Below are 19,767 nucleotides of genomic sequence, written 5' to 3'. Positions count from 1 at the left end.
TTTTTAAAAGAACAATCAAAATCTTTGTAGTTAATCCTTTTTGAAGAGGCTAGTTTCGAGTTAGAATCATGTATGATATAAATGACATATTTAAAAAAAAAAAAAAAACTGAACAAATATTTTAATAAAAAGAGAATAAAATATAAAAAATTGGAAGTTATCGTTTTAAAAAATATCATTTAAAGTAATATTTCAAAAATGGTAGAAACTATTAAAAAAAACACTAAAAGCTACTTAAAAAATATAAAAAAAGTTTTTCAGCTAGTAAAAAAAAATTAAAACTAGCTTAAATAACTCTTGAAACATAACCTTTAAATAAATAAAATATTGTATTCTTTCATCTAGTTATGTGTTTATTTATGTCAAAGTGAAAGTATGAATAAAAAATGTGATTCTTCCTTAGAGTAATTAGATGTGACTTTTCATAAAGAGACATAAAATATGTCTCTTTAAAAGGTTAAATTTCTTTACCAGCCCCCTATGAGAAGTACCTTTCAAGTAACGAATGAGACGTCAGACAACATCTAGGTGAAGGTGGCAAGGAGTGTGCATAAATTGGCTAACCTGTTGGACTGCAAAGGAGATGTCAGGACGTGTAATAGTCAGATAATTAAGACTACCCACTAACTGATGATACAACAAAGGATTAGGTAGAATGTCACCCTCATCACGAAGATATTTGACATTAACTTCGAGAATAGTATCCACGGGAGCAGCAGATTGGAGACCTGCCAAAGAGATCAAATCGTCGGTATACTTGATGAAGAAAGAGACCTTTGGGATTAGAATTAACCTCAAGACCCAAAAAATAGTTAAGATTGCCTAGATCCTTCATATGAAAAGAAGCTTGAAGTTACCGTTTGAGGTGCTGTAATGACACATGATTAGAACTAGTAATGACCATATCATCAACATAAATAAGAAGACGAACAATACCAGCTGCAGTGGTTTGAATAAATAAAGAAGAATCATATCGACTTTGAGTAAAAGAAAAGGCAAGGAGAATAGTTCGAAATTTTTCAAACCATGCCCGTGGTGCCTGCCTTAGACCATATGAAGAATGTTTGAGCTTGCATACACCAACAGAAGAAGAAAACAAACCTTGTGGAGGGGTCATATAAATATCTTCAGCTAGGTCACCATGAAGAAAGACATTCTTCACATCCATTTGATGGAGAGACCAGCCCTTGGAGGCAGCAATAGATAGCACAGTTCTAATAGTAGTCATTTTGGCCACAGGTGCAAATGTCTCATCATAATCCACTCCATATTCCTGTTTGTTTCCCAAAGCAACCAATCAAGCCTTGTAACGATGAAAAAAACCATCATAATTAAGTTTGATAGAATACACTCATTTACAGCCAAGGGGTTTGACATTAGGGGGGCATGGAACGATATCCCAATTATAATTCTCCTGAAGTGCCTGCAACTCCTCTTGCATAGCTTTGACCTAACACATATCCTTAAAAGCCTATGAATAACATGTAGGAATAGGAATGCTAGATAAAGTGGCAGTAAGAGAAGTAGGGGAATAACCATACCTATCTGGTGTACGAGAAATACAGCTGGATCTACGAGGTGCTATTGGTGTACGTTTAGGTGACAGTTCAGAGTCAGGAAAGGGCGGGGCAAGAGGGCGCCTAGCATATACATAGCCTGGTTTAAACCATTTTGTAGCATGAGAAACCTTAGGAAAAGAAGGAAGAGTAGCAAAACCATTAGCGTCAAGAGAAACAAATGGAAAGAAATCTTGATGATAAAAGAAAACCACATTCTGAGAGATACGGAAATGTTGGGCAACAACATCATAACACAAAAAACCCTTCTGAGTGGTACCATAACCCATAAATGCACATTGAACAGACTGAGCCCCAAGTTTGTGACGTTCCAAAGGTGGAAGATGTACAAAACATACACAACCAAAAGGGTGAAGATCATCATAACTCGGTTGTATGTTATAAAGTTGAAAGAAAGGAGAATCGAAGCCAAGAACCTGGGAGGGAAGGTGATTGATCAAGTAGACAACAATGGTCAATGCCTCAACCCAGAAATGAGAAGGAACCGAAGCCTAAAGAAGTAATGCTTGTGTGACATCAAGCAAATGCCTATTCTTTCACTTTGCAATGCCATTCTATTAAGGTGTGTATGGACATGAACGTTGAGAAATAATGCCTTGTTGCTGCAAGTATGTCTGAAACTCAGCAGAAATATATTCCCCACCAGAATTAGTGAGCAAAATCTTAATGCTGGTGTGGAATTGATTTGCAATGTAGGCCAAAAATGTCTTAAACATGGAGAAAACTTGATCTTTAGAATGGAGAAAATATATCCAAGTAAAGCGGCTATAATCATCAATAGATGTCACAAAATACTTGTACTTGGCATGTGATAAGATAGGTGATATACCCCAAACATCAATGTGAATAATGTCAAAACATTTGTCAGCATGATGAGCAATAGAAGGAAACAGAAGGGTTTTGCTTTTAGCAAGTTTGCATACAGAACAGTTAAAGGATGAACCAGGAATGGTAATTTTATTGCTTAAGAATCCATTTTTCAGTAAATGAGACAAAACAATTGAATTTGGGTGACCCAACTTTTTGTGCCAATCCTCATACTTATTTGGGACACCAATACAATTAAAAGACAAAAGTCTAGGTAGAGTAAACTGGAGTGGAAATAATCTGTCCACTTTAGGCCCCGTCACGATCACCTTCCCCGACACCTGATTCTGCACAACATAACCAGCTCGAGAGAAATTAATATTGCAATTGTTATCCACTAATTGTCCAACCAAAATTAAATTAGAAACAAGTCCATGAGAGACAAATACATCACCAAAGGAAGGAGTAATATCACCAACAATAGTGATTGAAAGAGTATTACCATTAACAATCTGAATGTTTTGAGTGCCATTATAAGTGCGAACATTGTTTAAATGTTCCAAGGTACCAGTCATATGATTGGAGGCTCCAAAATCAACAAACCATGGTGAAGATATATCATTAGACTTACCCTGGATGCCTAAGGCAGATAATGCAGAAAGCACCATTTGTTGCACCTTCTCTGGAGTTAAGGCATCAACATTGGTTGGGACAGAAGTGGGTGTCTCAGTCATAGAATTAACTGCATGAAAAGCTTGCACCTGACGCCGTGGTGGTCTAGTGGGATAGTCCATGATGATATGGCCACGTTGCTTACAATAGTTGCAAAACTTCTTCGTGCAATGACGAGCAATATGACCAAATTTTTTGCACGAATAACATTGAACCTGTCATGCATCACGACCTTTGCCTTCATCCTGGGCAATATAGGCAACAACAATAGCTTCCGAAACAGAAGAGTCACGGGACAGAGCTGCTTGAGTGAGAAAACATTGTTCTTCCCGAAGCAGTTCACCAACACATACATCCAAAGAGGGAAGTGGGTGCCAATTTAAGAGAGCAACATGTACAACTTCAAATTCAGGTCTAAGTTTCATGTGGAATTGGTCCACGTACAACATGAAGTATAGCAGAGTGTTTAGCCCATAAGTTCAGGAAACCAAAATAATATTCTTGAATAGAGAAATTAGCCTGACCGTAATTGGCTATGTCCAATTCCAACTAAAAGCGTTTGGCCGAATGATCCTGATTGAAAATGTGGTTGAGATAATCCCATATGTCTTTGGCAGTAGAAAATGAACACAGGTTATTCACCATTAGAGGCTCAATGGACCCCAAAAGCCAAGAAATAATTTGGGCATCCTGCGTCTCCCATGCAGCCAACTCAGCCATGGCTGTGGGTTTAGAGGAGGACCCATCAATATGTCCCCACATGCCTTTCCCTTTCACGAACATCTTGAACTGAAACTCCTAAGCAACATAGTTCTTGTCGTTAAAGTGAACACAAAGATTCTCCATAGTCATGAAAAAAAAAGGCCAAGAGCTTGTGCCCAAAAATAAAAGGGGACAAGAACCAGGAATTGAAACACGAACGAGAGAGTTACAAGAACGAACTAGGAGCACACACAAACAAACGAGCACTGGTGTCGTGCATGCGACCAAGCAAGGACCAAGACAAAGAACATAAACAGAATCACGAATCAAGTGCGAACACAAAACTGGAAAGACTCACGTTGTTGTCAAGGAGACTCGTGATACCTTGTTGGATTTCAACTTAAAACCAATTGACATTAAGTAATGTTGTCCAACAGATATATAAGTTGCACCCCAAGAATTGAGGCAGATGACATGAGACTTCCTAACACCACTCTCCACAGACGTCTGCCAATACAGGCGAGCCTACTAGAATAGACAAGAACTAAGATGGGCTATAGACTCTGATACCATGTTAGAAATTTGGTTTTTCTGCCCTTTTCTTCTCTCCTTCATCTCTATAAATAATACATAGCATTTATAACTACTTTAATGACAATTGATCCTAATTCCTGATTTGTACAACCTAAATGAGGAATCCTAAATATATCTAATTAATAGGATGAATACTATTCCTAATTTATAATAGGAAATAAATATACATACAACAGAACAATTGGTTTTAGGAAGATAATAATGGTCCAGCGAATTCCTTTCCTAACAAAAACATATTATACTTTTTCTGAGTGATTGTATTTGTTTGAAAGTCACTTTAATTGTGGTCATCTCTAACTCACTTTAGTTGTGGCAGGTAGCCATGGGTAGAAGAAAAGTATGTTGAATCCTACATTAGTTAGACATAGTGTCGAGATAAAGTAAAATATATAAGTAGGGAGCAATCCTTAACTCACAAGCCATTTTTATAAGATTGAATTAAATCAAAATCACATTTTAAGAGTATTATTAATGTAAAGTATCTATTTAATCTCTGTTAGGAAATTTTTGTACAAAAAAAAATCTTTTCCAAAAAATTTGATTGATCAACCCCTTTGGTAAGGTTTCACTTTTAATAAAACTGGTACTCGATACGTTGTTTAAGAAATTCAACTCTAATTTCATAGCAAGCAATAATATATCAATTAAAAATATCATATTTTGAGAAAATGTAATTCTTGCATATATTAAAAATTATGTTAAGTATTATTTTTCAAGACAAAATCTACAAAAGGAAGTCTTATATTAACACTTTGGATGTTACTTTAGTGCGACTTCTTAGGTCACACCAATGTTACTTATGTATTATCCAATCATTTAATGTCATGTTACTTACATTTCCACATCCAATAATTACAAAATCAATTTATTATATATAATTAGAGCGTTTTATTTTTTAAAAGGCAAAGAAAAAATATATCAATAACACTCAGTTTTTTCACAGGAAATGCAGAGACAAGAGCTCTTTTGCAACCATGGTTAGTGGCTAGTAGGAGACGCAACACACGAAGTGACACACAGGAAAGAAAAAATGTATTTAATTAACTAGGTTATGCACAGGAAATATTATATACTGTAAAGAAAAAAGTAGGTTTAGAATAAAGAAGAATATGAATTAATTAGGGATGAAAATGTCTTTTAATAAAATATTAAATTAAAAATAAAAATAAAATATCATATTTGCAAAAAGATCCTTGGACTTTAATTAAAAAAAAATTAAAACCAAATTTTCTAATGTAACATTATATGATTGAATAATACATAAGTCGTTATGACTTATTTTTAAGTCACACCAAAGTAACAACCTAAAACTTTTATACATATGATGGATTTCATTAGAATGCATTTTGCTAATGAAAATTCTCTAATAACAAATTAGTGACAATCATTCATTTTGTTGTTTAAAATAAATTTTTAGTAATAAATAATAAAAAATTCATATAATTATTTCATTTTTGTCTTTTTTTTATAGTTACTAAGAAATCCATTTATCTATCTATCTATATAAACTTTACTTCAAATTTTTCGAGTTGTAAGATCGAAACTTTAACATAATAATAATAGTTGATCTCATTTAACTTTTACTTTAACATTTTTTAGTTAGATTGAAACTTCAATTTCACAACAACAGCTGTTGATATGATTTAATGTGATATAACATTAATAACATGAATGAAAAATTATTCATTTAAAAAAATGATTTACTATTATAATCTTTTATATATTTATTAAATAAAAATAGAGAAAACTAATAAAATAATAAATAATGTAGTATCAATTTAAAAAATATAAAAATATAATTATCATTAAATGAAAAAAATCCTAAAAAATATTTAAAACAATGATATTTTCATTTTACTTTTTTATGATTAATTTGTAAAATGTTTGTGGTGTAATTTTTAAAAATAATGATATTATATTTTTTAAACCTGGTTTCTGGAAATGCAATTATTATTTATGAGGTGTTAGTTATCAAGGTTAGTGAAATATATATATATATATATATATATATATATATATATATATATATATATATATATATATATATATATATATATATATATATATCCATAAAGTGATAATTATTTTCAAAATTATATTTCAAACTATTATTTAAAGTATAATTATCATTAAACAAATTAAGAGGTTATTAAAAATTACTGCACATAAATATTCATAACACTAAAAAAATATTTATAAAATAATAGTTTACCTTTATTTTCCTATGATTACTTTATAAAATAATGATATTACATTTTTTTAACCTCAATGTCTAGAAATGTAATTATTATGTTATTAGGTGTTAGTGGTCAAGGTTAATGTAATCTTTTAGAAAAACAATGGTTCTTTGTTTAAATATATTTAAAGTATAATTTAAAATAAAATTAAAACCCTTTAAAAATATTTAAAGTTCACATTAATTAATATTTTTTAAAACCTTTAAAAATATTTAAAGTTCACATTAATTAATATTTTTTAAACCTTTTGAGATTCTCTTAAAAAAAAGTTTCGACATGGTTATACTGCGTTATCACTTTATGTTAGTGGTAAGTTTTTTTTTTCTTCATCAAATGTCTTCATCAATTCATTTTATTACATTAAAGATTTTATCATTGAAAGAGATCAGTTACTACACATACGTTGTTAGTATACTCCCTCTCTGTCATGACTCACGTTTTATGAGGAATATATTAACTCAAGAATTATTTTTGTAACAATCAAGTTAATAGCTATACTACATATTAATTACATGTGTGATGCCAAACATGTAATTTTGAAATTATTATGTTATGATTAAAAAAATCTTAAGAAGACTTTAATGCACTAATAATTATACTGTGATACCAAATGTGTAATTTTTTAATAAATCATTAGTACTCATAGCAAGAGTTTTTTCTTTTTTTTTTTTTTTATAGTTAAAACAATATATATTATTTTTTTACAAGAAAAATATATATTCATAAATAGTTAATCCTACTTGGTTCATAAGATTATTAATACACACGTATATAATAATATTTTCTTTTACTTTTTATTATTCTCTATTAATTAATATTTTTAAATTCAATATATATATATATATATTTGTTTTTGATTAATATTGATTGATATTTATTATCGTTGGCCACTAAATCGGTGGACTACCTTCTCTATATAAACAATTAATTGAACTAAATACTAGATCCCGAAAGAATAACCATTTTAATCTCCACTCAAACTTTTGTTACGTAGCTTTCTTCTACCTTTCTTCTTTTCAGAGCCATTTGTAAGTCTTATTCTTTTGCTTTATTACCTTCGTATTATTTCATTCTATGCTCTTATTATATTGTTGCTTCAATTAGTAAGAGTTTTATTTTTGCTTTTAACTTTTTGTCTTTTCTTTGTATATCTTTTTATATTCAATTCATGCCTTCATGATTTTTTTCAGATTCAATTTATGCTAATTTTTGCTTTTTTCTTATGTTTATTCCAAGTTTAGGAGATTTTCTTAATTTTATGTTTCGGTAATTTACTATATTCTAATTTCTATTAAATTTTTGATTATTTTATATTATAACTATTACTTTTCGCTATCTATTTCTATTTCTCTTTTGGCAAGCATTTTTTTCTCCTTTATTTTGATTTTTATTAGTTTAATTGATATTATACCCATTACTTATCGCTCTCTCTTTTTATTTATCTTTTGATAAAAAATTTGGTCTATTTTGTTTTGATTTCTATTAGTTAAACACCTGTAATACCTTCAATCTGATCGAAATGAACCTCAATGGCGGTAATTTATTTTTTCTCAGTACAGAAACATAATTACTATTTTTCCTTTTAATATAATTGTTTTATAAATAATGTATATATTTTATTCTTTACATTGTTCCAATTTTAACCAAAAAAATCAAATATGTATGTAGCTATACGTAATATTTATTTTGTGTAACTTCAAATAGTATTTTTTATTTTATTTTATATATTTAACTTCAAATATTTTTCTTTAACAAGATGTAAAGAGAGCATATTATTACTACAACTTTACTTCTTATTCTTTTATATTCTTCTTTATTATAATATTTTATACAATTTTCCTAACACGATTTATTTTTCTACTCAAGTGTTTTCTTATGTTTATACATTTTGGTTGTTCTTTTTCAATGTTTATTAATGATTACAAATGAAAGCAATTGTTAAAACAAATTATTCTTCAAACTAATAATTTATTTTTTACATCATAATTCATTTGTAATCATTAATATTGAAAAAATGTTTTAATAATTGTTTTTATTAGTATAGTAAAAAACATAAATAACATATTATAAAGAAACAACATCGTTGCCAAGAAGCATCACGGATGCACTAAGAAGAATCCTAAGCACTTTGATATATATATATATATTGAATGATTTAAGTCAAATTTGAAATGAATTAAATTTATTATATTCATCTAATCAGACTTGGTTATTTTTAAATTAGTTACTTTAAAATATACTTCATGAAAAAAGAATAACTAAAAGTAATGATTTAAAAATTTTGAGGTTAAATTTAAAATAACTCAAATATTTTATTTTAATTAATAATTAAGGATATAAATTATTACAAGAAGAAGAAGAAGAATATAAATTTAATGGTATCGTATTTTTTCTCAGTTTATAGATTATGAATCAATATTGTTACTTTGAGAGTTAATAAATCATATTTTTTAAGATGGTATATGTCAATTGATATAAGATTGTGCTAATATAAATTTAATGGTATCCAATTCAAGTATTTTTTTTTTACGAATATCATATATACAATTAGGTTAAATACTAAGAATATAAAATAATCTCTAATAAAGATACGAGTGTTTTATACCAAAAATAAATATTTATGAAAGTTATTATTATCATATTCATTTTTATTTTTTAAAATATTTGTAGAAAATAAATAATTATGTTAGTTTCAACATTTTTATATAATAATTATTTTTTTTCTCAATAGAATAATAATAATTAATTTGGATATTTTTGAAATGAAATAATTAATTTAGATATCATATAATATTAAATTTTTATTAATTATATGTAGGATTCAAATTCACTTCTTTCTCTCTCCTTTTAAAAACCACTCTCACTAAATAGTAAATACGTCATCTTCTTAGGTTTTTATTCCATTCATTGATTAGTATTTAGTGGGCTGTCTTTGGAATTTTTTGGCGTCTTTCCATTTTTTTCTTATTCTATTGAAAAGTGAAATATTCACGCAATTTGCACAATATTTGATTCCATATGAAATCTGATTTGATAGTTTTTTTAAATTTTTTATGGATCTCAATTATTTTTCAATGAAATACAGCCAATTATCACTATAATAGACAGCAAAACCCTTACCATGTCACTTAATCACATAAGATTATTATATACAAAACTTTTTTGGTTATTTAATATAATTTTACATACTCCAAACTTAAATTTGAAATATCTAATTAAGCAGGAAAAATTAATCTCATACAAGTTGATTCATGCGTGAGATGACATTCAAATGCATGTATGCATATATGTACTTAGAATTATTGAGAAAAAAAATTAATGTAGCTTTTAACACATTAGTGTGCATTTATTAGATTCGATTATAGTGACATAAAAGAGGAAATTAATAAATATAAATTAATGTGCGCGAATTCAGCCGTCGATTAGTGTTAATACTTTCTTCATTCCTTTAAAGTTGTTACGTTGAAATTAAGAAATATAATAAATTTTTTATTCTAATAAAATAGTAGTAAATTTTTTTTATATAAAGTAAATAATAAAATATAACATGAACTTCTATTAATCTAAATATATATTTTTTTAGCTTAATAGATCTTTAAAAAAAGATCCATGTTAGTTATTAATGTGTTAGTTTTTGTTACTAGAAAGAATTTGAACCCAATATCTCTCTTTTTCCTTTTCTTTTCAACCATCCAACCAATATTATAAGTTATAACTCCCCTAATGAAAGTTTATTATTAAAAGTAGTTTATTAATTTACAAAATAATAGTATCGATGAAAACATTTTTTAGGTTTAATTATTCTAGAGTCCTTCTACTTTTATCAAATTTTCAATTAGAATTTTGAATTTTCTTCTTCTTTTAATTGGGTCCTCTTGTTTAATCGTTGGTATTAAAAATGATCTGTAAACAGACAATTAGATTCTTTCACAATTGGATCCTGAACTTTTTTTCTTCTTCTTTCAATTGGGTCCTCTTGTTTTTGAATTTTCCTCTTCTTTTAATTGGACTAGTACTTTTAGGGTGTGTTGTTAGTGTAGTTGAGCCAATTATCAGATTTTTTTTTGCAAAGTTTCAAGTTGTGTAGGTGAATTCAACTTAAATGATTCTTTGGCAAGCCTTGTACAATTGCTTGGCTATGCAGAAGGCTAAAACTTTGCAGAAAACTCTCTTAGGATTAAGTCAGTTATACTTACAACATACTTTAGAATCACTAGTCCATTGTTTGCATATCCAGTTATATGTTTGTGGTTATATTTCCGTGTTGATAATTAGATGAGAGAACCCAAATGAAAAAAAGAAGAAGTTTCAGGATCCAATTTAAAGAAATTTTTTTTTTAAGATCTAATTAACTAAAAATTTAGTAAGAATACATTGCCAACAAATTAATTTTACCTTTTTTTAAAAGTCAATAATTACATTATGTATTTAATTATTAATATCTATTTTAAAATTATGTATATACCTAATTTAATCTAATTTAAGTTATATACAAATACAAATATTTATCTATACTATATATATAATTGGCTCTCACCCCAGTAAATATAAAGATTATATATATATATTTAAACTCTTAAATTTGAAAAAAAAATATTTTAGTACCTATATCCAAACACCAAGAAACCATTAAGATTGGTGAGATATTTTAAACAAAATCACTTGACTCTTTGGTAAATATTTTTTTTTAATAGTAGTAGTTTTAAATGTATGTTTAACGCTACGTATGCCAGCTCTCAATTAGAATTTTGTTTTCCTTTTATTCTTAATATATTTAACAAATTTTTTAATTATTCTCTTTAAATAAATCATAATTTTATTATATTTTAATAATTTTAAACCTATCAATTATTTTTACTAACTAATTTTACCAACTAACTTTTCAATTAATTTTGTCATACATAACCTAAAAATTTTATTGGGTGATAATAAATTAGTAGTCTTTACATCACAACCTACACTTTGATTTTACATTTTTATCATGAAAACATTTAGATTGAGGACATTGGGACAAATGGATTAAAATAATTTTTTCAAGTTACATAAATTAAGGAAGAATAAAAACAAATTTATTTCAAATTTTAAAAAATAAAAATATATTTAAACGTATACAAACTAGAATAAATATATTAAACGGGAGTATTTTTTATTAATATAATTCAACAGAGAACATTTTTTAAGAATTTTCTTAATCTATTATCAAATGCAATCTATTCTTTTCAATATCTTTAATTTTAACTATAATTTTAATATTTTTTTAAAAATTATCAACCATTAAAAATAATATCATATCACAAAATAAAATAATTATCCTAAATCTAAAATATAATTTATATGTTCTAAAATAATTATCCATTATAAATTTTAATTTGAATAAAATATATGTATTTAAAAATATTTATTTAATATAAATTTTAATTTTTGCAACCGTTAAAAACTTAAAATACTAGTAGTGTTTTTTTTTCTAATATATATTATTCTCCGAACTAGTAGTCAATTTCCTATGAATTTGATGCCACATTAGGGTAAAAAAAATTGCAACAGGATCAACTTTTTCCCTCACATGTGCAAAATATATAGTATATATTATCTCCCAAGTGCAGTTTCTATTGAGTGTGCCGAGAGGAACGCGAACACAGATTCATTCACCTACCGTTCCTACCCTTCTCTCTCTCGCCGCCTCTTCTTCTTCCTCTCGCATGCTCCTTCTCTGAACCAAACCAATCCATTATTCATTTGAATCTTCTTATACATCCCAAAAAAACCCAATAAAAAAGGGGTCTTTAGAAGGTTCTGGTTGATGGGTAGGAGAGGAATCAAGCTATTCGATGAAGAAAGGAACGGTCTTTTTTCAATTTCCAATTTTGGGTCTCAATGGGGTGGTGTTAGAGGTGATGGTGTTCAAGACCCTGTGAATTTGGCTGTGTATGCAAGCATTAGTCAAATGGGAATGGGGTTTGGTGTTCAAGAACCAAACCCTTCTTCTTCTTCTTCTGATGGTGATAATTCCCAACACAACGGTGGCATGAGCATGAGAATGAGGATTCCGTGCACCGAGTTGTACGTTCGGTACGTGCAATCCGAGGGGAAGGTGAAGATTCTGGGGGTTCCTGAGGAGGAGGAGGAAGAGGTGGTGAAGGGGGTGAAGAAAAAGAAAAAAGGGGGTGTCTTTAGAGGGTTGAGGATTAAGGTGAAGAACTCTTCTCTTAGGAGGTTGGTTAGTGGTGCCTTTGCTGGGGCGGTTTCACGGACCACTGTGGCACCTTTGGAGACCATAAGGACTCATTTGATGGTCGGAAGTAGTGGCAGTTCCACTGGGGAGGTCTTCAGGAACATCATGGAGACTGATGGATGGAAGGGCTTGTTTAGGGGTAATTTCGTCAATGTGATTCGAGTTGCTCCTAGCAAGGCCATTGAGGTAATTATATAGACATGTGTGTGTGTACATCATTTTGCACAGTGTTATCAATGGCGGATGGGGGAAGATGGCCGAAATTCTGCCATATAAACACTCCATTGCGCCATGGTGGGCCTCCCTTCACAAATTGCCTATGGTGGTTGGCAAAAAAATCTGGCACGCCATTCTGCCATGGCGGGGCAATAGTGGCTATTTAACAACACTGGTTTTGTATATGTGTGCACATAATGTTGTATGGTTTGTTTAGGGGTAATTTCGTTGATGTGATTGGGCTTGTGCACATAGCAAGGTCATTGAGGTAATTATATTGGCTTAAATATGTTTTCAGTGCCTCGAATTTGTGAGTTTGTCTTTTTTAATCCCTCAGGAATTAAACGTTGCATTTTTTAGTCTCTCAAATTGGTAAAATGCTTTTTTTAGTCCATCAAATGCTGCCACAAATTGTGCATCCAAACTGCCAAAAATTGTTCAAACTCCAAATTTAAGGAATCAAAAACATATTTAAGCCTAATTATATGTATGTGTACATCATTTTGTGTATGTGTGTACATCATTTTGTTTGGTTGATTTGATTGCCTGTGTATTTGTTGTTTGGACTTTAAGTTTTTTGGTTTTTGGTTTTATTCTATTGGATTCTTTGTTGGTTCGTGTGCTTCATTATGTCCAGGGGATTTGCTACCATTGGCAGGGTTGGTTTTTAAGAGGACCATTTATACATTGAGAGATTTGAGTCTAGATTTAATCACCTAGACTGTTGAATTTTTCTATAGTGTTTCACCTTTTCTACTACAATGGAAGTATCCTGTTTGGTATCTAGTTAGCTTAATTGCTGACAGAATTTGTTCTGTACTTCTGTTACGTCTGCTAAAGTGTTTTTTAAATTCTGTAGCAGTTTTTTGTGTTTAATTTTGTTTTCTTTATGTTGATCAAGAGCTTTTGTGTGGTTGTTCCTGTTTATCGTATTGGGTGGTCAACCAGTAGTTGTTAAATATATATAAAATGATCCTTCAGATTTGTTCTATATGCAACTTGCTTCTAATGTTAAGTCCTAATGTGACAAGACAAAATGCAATCAGTTGGACTTCATTTGTCTTCTCACTGAAGTGCCTTGATTTCTAGATTGATGTCTTTTCATTAGGTTACCTTTCCTTGTAAGACATCAGTTGAGATGTTTAAACAGTTTTTAAGTCACGCAGCCAATATTGCTTGTTGTGGGCATGGTTTTTGGTAACTGTTACTGTTGTCTTGTGGAAATTTTGACTTTAAGGCAATTCAACTGTATCTAACCTAACCTAATGTGATGAGCATCCTTAATTGTATTTAGTGATATAATATTAAAGCATATGTATGATATCTTGTAGCCCTTTTATTCTCACTGAAGAGAGCATTAGTGGTTTTCAGACAAGATAAGCATAAAATCTCTCTCAAAACTTATAACTTTCAAGCAAAAAAAATTGCACTTGTTTGCCTTGCATTTTCTTCTCTGATCCCTTTTTATGCAAAGATGATACAGTCATGGATGCAATTTAATTTTGCAATGATAGACAACAGCACGCTTTTGTTCTTATTAATGTTTTGTTGGAAATTCATACTTCAAATTTTGAATTGAGCTAAGCTAACTGTAAGACAGTGATCTAGTGTAGTCTTAAGTGATATGTTTTATATGCATCTGAATACATTCACTTGCTTCTGCAGCTATTAGCTTATGAAACTGTTAACAAGAACCTCTCACCAAAGCCAGGGGAGCATTCCAAACTCCCTATTCCAGCATCATTGATAGCAGGTGCTTGTGCTGGAGTTTGTTCAACTATATGCACATATCCTCTAGAGTTGCTAAAGACTCGACTAACTATCCAGGTGTGTACATATAAAACCAAACAGGCTCATGTTTCCCACATGAGTTTAATTTCTATTATTGTCAGTATAAAAGTTTTTACATTATTAATCAAGAAAAAATCATGTTAGCTATGACTTTTAAAGAGTTATTTTAAAAGTCAACGAACATACTATGCATGATGATTTCTGATTAGTTGACAATCTAAAAACTCTTTATAGTGTCGGTGCGTAGACTCTGTTACTCTTCCCCTATGTATCTTGTATCATCATACCAAAAATAAAAGCAAAATTTAAGTTGAATTAGTAATTTTGCAGAGGGGTGTTTATGATGGTCTACTAGATGCATTCCTGAAAATAGTTAGAGAAGAGGGTGCAGGAGAACTTTACAGAGGTCTTACTCCGAGTCTGATTGGAGTAATTCCATATTCTGCCACCAATTACTTTGCCTATGACACCTTGAGGAAAGCATACAGAAAAATTTTCAAAAAAGAGAAGATTGGCAACATTGAAACCCTTTTGATAGGATCAGCAGCTGGTGCATTTTCAAGTAGTGCTACCTTTCCACTTGAAGTGGCTCGCAAACACATGCAAGTGGGAGCCCTCAGTGGAAGGCAAGTTTACAAAAATGTGATTCATGCCCTTGCAAGCATTCTTGAGCAAGAAGGGATCCAAGGATTATATAAAGGGTTGGGACCTAGCTGCATGAAGTTGGTGCCAGCTGCAGGAATTTCTTTCATGTGCTATGAAGCATGCAAGAGGATATTGGTAGAGGATGATGATGATGAGGAGTAGGATGAGATAGAATAGTTTTGGAGCTAAGAGGAAGTACTGCAATACTGCATTCTTCATTTTTGCATATCTGGTTAAGTTATTTTGGATTTCTTTTTTTATTACTGGATTTTTTTTATCCCATAGGAACTTTTGATAAGCAATTGGAAATGGAATAATGATTTTTTTGTTTTTCTTTATCTCTTGCCTATTGGCACTTATGTTCTGTGGCCTATTAATTGTATATTTGATACGTGTCCATTTTATCTTACATACGATGAAGAAAGTTCCTGTCACTTATTTCTTTCTTGTAGTTTTAACAAAGTTATCTTCTCTTGGATGATTTCCTTTCAATTCTTAATGTTTTGAACTTGAATTGGGGCAGCCAAGCAAGAGGTGTGGTGCTGTCCCTAATTATTAATTCAGTTTGGGCTATTTGGTGTTGCTGCAATAATTGAGATTCGAAAATGTTCCCACACTTTCCATGAAGCCACTCAGATGGTTTCTGCTGCCATGACCCTTGGTGCCATGTGCTAGAATGGTCGGATGAGGCACTCTATGGAGGAGTTCTCTCTTCTCAAATCTTTTTTAGTGGATCTTCACCTGCCTAAACCGGTGCTTAACTGTGAGGTTGTCTGGTCTCCCCCTCTCCCCGACACCATCCAGTGCAATCATGGATGAGGCCACTTAGGGCTCTCTGGGCCTAGCTGAGTTGCTGGTAGTGGGAGTATCTTTAGACATCACTCCAGTGCTGTACTGGGGTATTTTCAGCCCATTCTTGTATCCAAAACTCTCTGTATGTTGAGTACTTGGCTGTCATTGCTTTAGAGAATGAGGTGCAAAGAAATTTGTCCAATATTTGGCTTGAATTTGACTCCCAGCTTCTTGTTATTCATGCTTTTTCTGATTCATCTTTGATTCCTTGTGCCTCGGTAGGAGATATGGGGGAACTGTCTTTTTGCTTGTAAAAATATGTTTTCATTTATTCCCATGTATATACAGAAGAAAACTCATGTGCAAACCTCTTAGCCAACTATGGGGCTGTTTTTCAGTTAGGTTTTTTTTTGGTGGGACGGTACCCCAAGTTTTGTCAGGGGCCCATCTTTTCGTTATAGAGTTGTTCTTCCTTCTTATAGGGGTTCTTTTGATTTTGTAAATGAGTTTTGGTATAGTTCTCCTATTTTGTTTTGTGTTTTCCTTCCTTTTTCTTAATTGTATTTGATGTGTTTCTTGTTGGTTTGCATAGGGGTATCAACATAGTTGAGATGTTTTTGTCTTCTAGCCATTTCACACTAATTTATATATAAAAAATCTTACATACGATGAAGTCCTATCTTATTTAAAATTGTTAAATTTGTATTAAATTATTATTATTGTTATACATGCTCCATGAACATTTTGACAATATTTCCCTATAGTTGTCCAGGTACATGAGCTTATGTGCTCAAATAGATGGTCCAAAAGTTAAGAAAACGCATCTCATATTCTCATTAGACTTTTTTTTAGTGGTATTCTCATTGGACTTGAATTCCCTAGAAACTTAATCTTCAAAACTAAAATGCGTTTTATTATTTTTAAAGCTTTGCTATTAAAGTAAATTAACATTTTTAATTAATAATGTATTTAAAAGAATTTTTTAATTTTTTAATTTATTCAATCAATATAAGGCATAAATAAAATTCAGCAAAAAAATAGGCATAAATAAAATGTCTAAAAAGTACCAATAAAACTAAATGAATTTCCAAAATAATATTTTAAAATGCTAGTGCGTTTTATATTTTAATTTACTTTTATTATTAATAGAATATATTTTATTAAATGAATTATATTCTTACTTTTATCTATTAGGTAAGTATAGCTCATTCAGCCAAAAAAAGAGACAAGGTAAGTATAACATATTGGATCATACGTACTATGCTTGTTTTGACAATATAGTTGAGTCATGAAAAGAAAATAGTTCAATCATGTAACTATGGTATTTTTCTTTTATATAAAAATATGGATTTAATATTTGTTTATTCCTTAAACTTTTTTAGATTTTTAACTTTAGTCCCTAAACAATTTTTTTTGACATTTTTGGTGCTTATACTTTTTCTTTGTTAACAATTTATCCTAGTGTCAAATAATAACATACACGGCAACGTTGAGAATCCAATGTCTTGTCACTTCGCTAAGGAGTTTGAAGATACAATTATTAGGAACGCTCATTGGTCTTGGACAATCCCAAATGAGCCAATTAGATTGGTTTAGATTTTTTTTCTTCTCTTTGGATTGGACCTAAACCAAATAAGTTGAAATCCATATTTGATTGTTTTAGGTATCAAATTTACACTTTTCAAACTCAAATCAACTCGAATTAATATATATATATATATATATATATATATATATATATATATATATACTTTCTTTTGACTTTTTCCTTCTAAATCAAGGTTTGCGTGGGATAATTTGGTTTATTATGTCATTTAAATATCTTTTTTAGAAAGAGAAATTATTTTTTAGAGAAAAATATTATAAGAAATAAATCTATTTAATAAATGAGAGAGGATATTTATTATTTTAAATGAAAGTGAATTTATTAATCTAAATAAGAAAATGATAATATATAATTTGAAAATTATTAAAAATAAGTATTAATCTAAATTAGATAATACTAAATAATTAATTACTCTTATTGTATGCAATTAGAAAAACTGTTTTAGCATATTCTTTTAAATTGAAAGAGAAAAAAAAATATACAAATGAAGAAAATGATTTAGATTCCACCTTCACAATCTAGACATGGTGAATAGGGTTGAAAATCAATTGAAATTAACTTTTTATTTACTAATTTTAAATTGATTCAATTCATTTTCAATCCTATTCATCATGTCTAGAAAAATTATTATGTCAGAAAAAAATGAAATTAAACTTGTAGACTCAGTTCATTTATTATTTTGGAAATTTTAGTTTATAAACTAAATAAGTTAAATCTCTCCATGTTCATTTAAATTTTATTTAGTGTGTAGTTGTTTAACAAATAATTTCTATAATGAACATACTATTAAAATCCAAACTTAACATAGCATAATGAACTTATTTTGTCACCTTCATCTTGTTTTACCCCCATAAAGTATATTTTCCATATATAAGTGAAATAGAATTTAAAAAATTATTTTATTTTATGTCAATTTTTATAAGAGTGAAGTATGTAATTAATAGAATTTCATTACAAATTCATGCATAACTTTTAAACTAAGTTTTTAGTAGATTAATAAAATTGAATACAAATATTTTCTCTCAACTTTAATTGAAATATACCACAAAAAAATCATATTTTATTTAAAATCCATTTGAAATATGTAAATTAAGCAGGGTTCTTAATTAACCAGGAAAAAGAAAATAGGCACTTCCCGTAAGACATGGCCTTATGAGTGCTTAACTATTTTGGGGAAGATAATGATGAGGAGAAGGAGAATTCAGATGGCTTGAATTGATGGAAGTAAATTCAAATGCTGATATGCCACAGATAATGTTCGTATTTCCATTCTGTATTAGTAGGCATTTTTGGGCTAAAATCTAATTTGGGTCATGATTTTGGTAGTTATAATTTTGTATTTTTTTACAGCAATTATAATTTTGTATTAGGAAGTTGTTTTTATATAATATTAATTTTGGATTAGGAAGTTACAGGTTATGATATAATAATGGTTAAATTACTTAATCATTTATCTTATTTTTTAGATTTAGTTTGTTTCTTTACTTTAAAAAATAATTTAGTCCTTTATATTTAAAATTTAATTTTTTCATTAGTTTAGAATTAAAGTTGCTATTAATTTTAACATAATTATGATTAAAAACTGCCATAAAATAATACTTGCATATCAGCACATAATTAATAAATTGACAATTTTTAACTGTCATAATAATATTTAAAAATTATAAAATTTAAAAATCTTTTTGTGAAGAATGTTAAAATTTGTGCTCAATTTCTCTCATATGATTCGATGAATTTTAAAATTGATTGAGGAATTTTATAGATTAAAAGCATTTCAATAAAAAAAAACCTATAATTTGCAACAAATGAATACCTAGATGGAAAAAATTGAGCAAGTCATGTTAAATCCGTTTAGAAAAAATGAGTTTCTGTAACCTGGAAACTTGAACCAATTCA

General features: G+C 29.4%; 1 protein-coding gene across 2 annotated transcripts; it reads left to right on the top strand.

Moving 5' to 3' along the window:
- The first annotated feature begins 12,194 nt into the window (after window positions 1-12,194).
- On the top strand, window positions 12,195-16,780 carry LOC100816041 (adenine nucleotide transporter BT1, chloroplastic/mitochondrial). Of its 2 annotated transcripts, none has more exons than XM_041010992.1 (3): window positions 12,195-13,007; window positions 14,703-14,864; window positions 15,997-16,780. In XM_041010992.1, the coding sequence occupies exons 1-3, from the start codon at window positions 12,390-12,392 to the stop codon at window positions 16,030-16,032; spliced, it is 816 nt and encodes a 271-aa protein (XP_040866926.1). In that variant the 5' UTR covers window positions 12,195-12,389; the 3' UTR covers window positions 16,033-16,780. The 2 variants fall into 2 exon arrangements, with proteins under 2 accessions (XP_040866926.1, XP_003550175.1); XM_003550127.5 differs by lacking the exon at window positions 15,997-16,780 and adding an exon at window positions 15,159-15,811.
- Window positions 16,781-19,767: the final 2,987 nt, after the last annotated feature.

The sequence above is a fragment of the Glycine max genome, chromosome 17 (genome assembly GCF_000004515.6).
Source record: "Glycine max cultivar Williams 82 chromosome 17, Glycine_max_v4.0, whole genome shotgun sequence".
NCBI classification, from domain to species: domain Eukaryota; kingdom Viridiplantae; phylum Streptophyta; class Magnoliopsida; order Fabales; family Fabaceae; genus Glycine; species Glycine max.
This window is presented reverse-complemented; position numbering and strand designations above follow the sequence as displayed.

Excerpts from the sequence above, each read along its gene's own strand:
- LOC100816041 (XM_003550127.5), top strand. The coding sequence starts at position 12,390 with ATGGGTAGGAGAGGAATCAAGCTATTCGATGAAGAAAGGAACGGTCTT. Across the intron at positions 13,008-14,702 it reads CTCCTAGCAAGGCCATTGAG|CTATTAGCTTATGAAACTGT; the intron begins GTAATTATATAG and ends TTGCTTCTGCAG. Across the intron at positions 14,865-15,158 it reads AGACTCGACTAACTATCCAG|AGGGGTGTTTATGATGGTCT; the intron begins GTGTGTACATAT and ends GTAATTTTGCAG.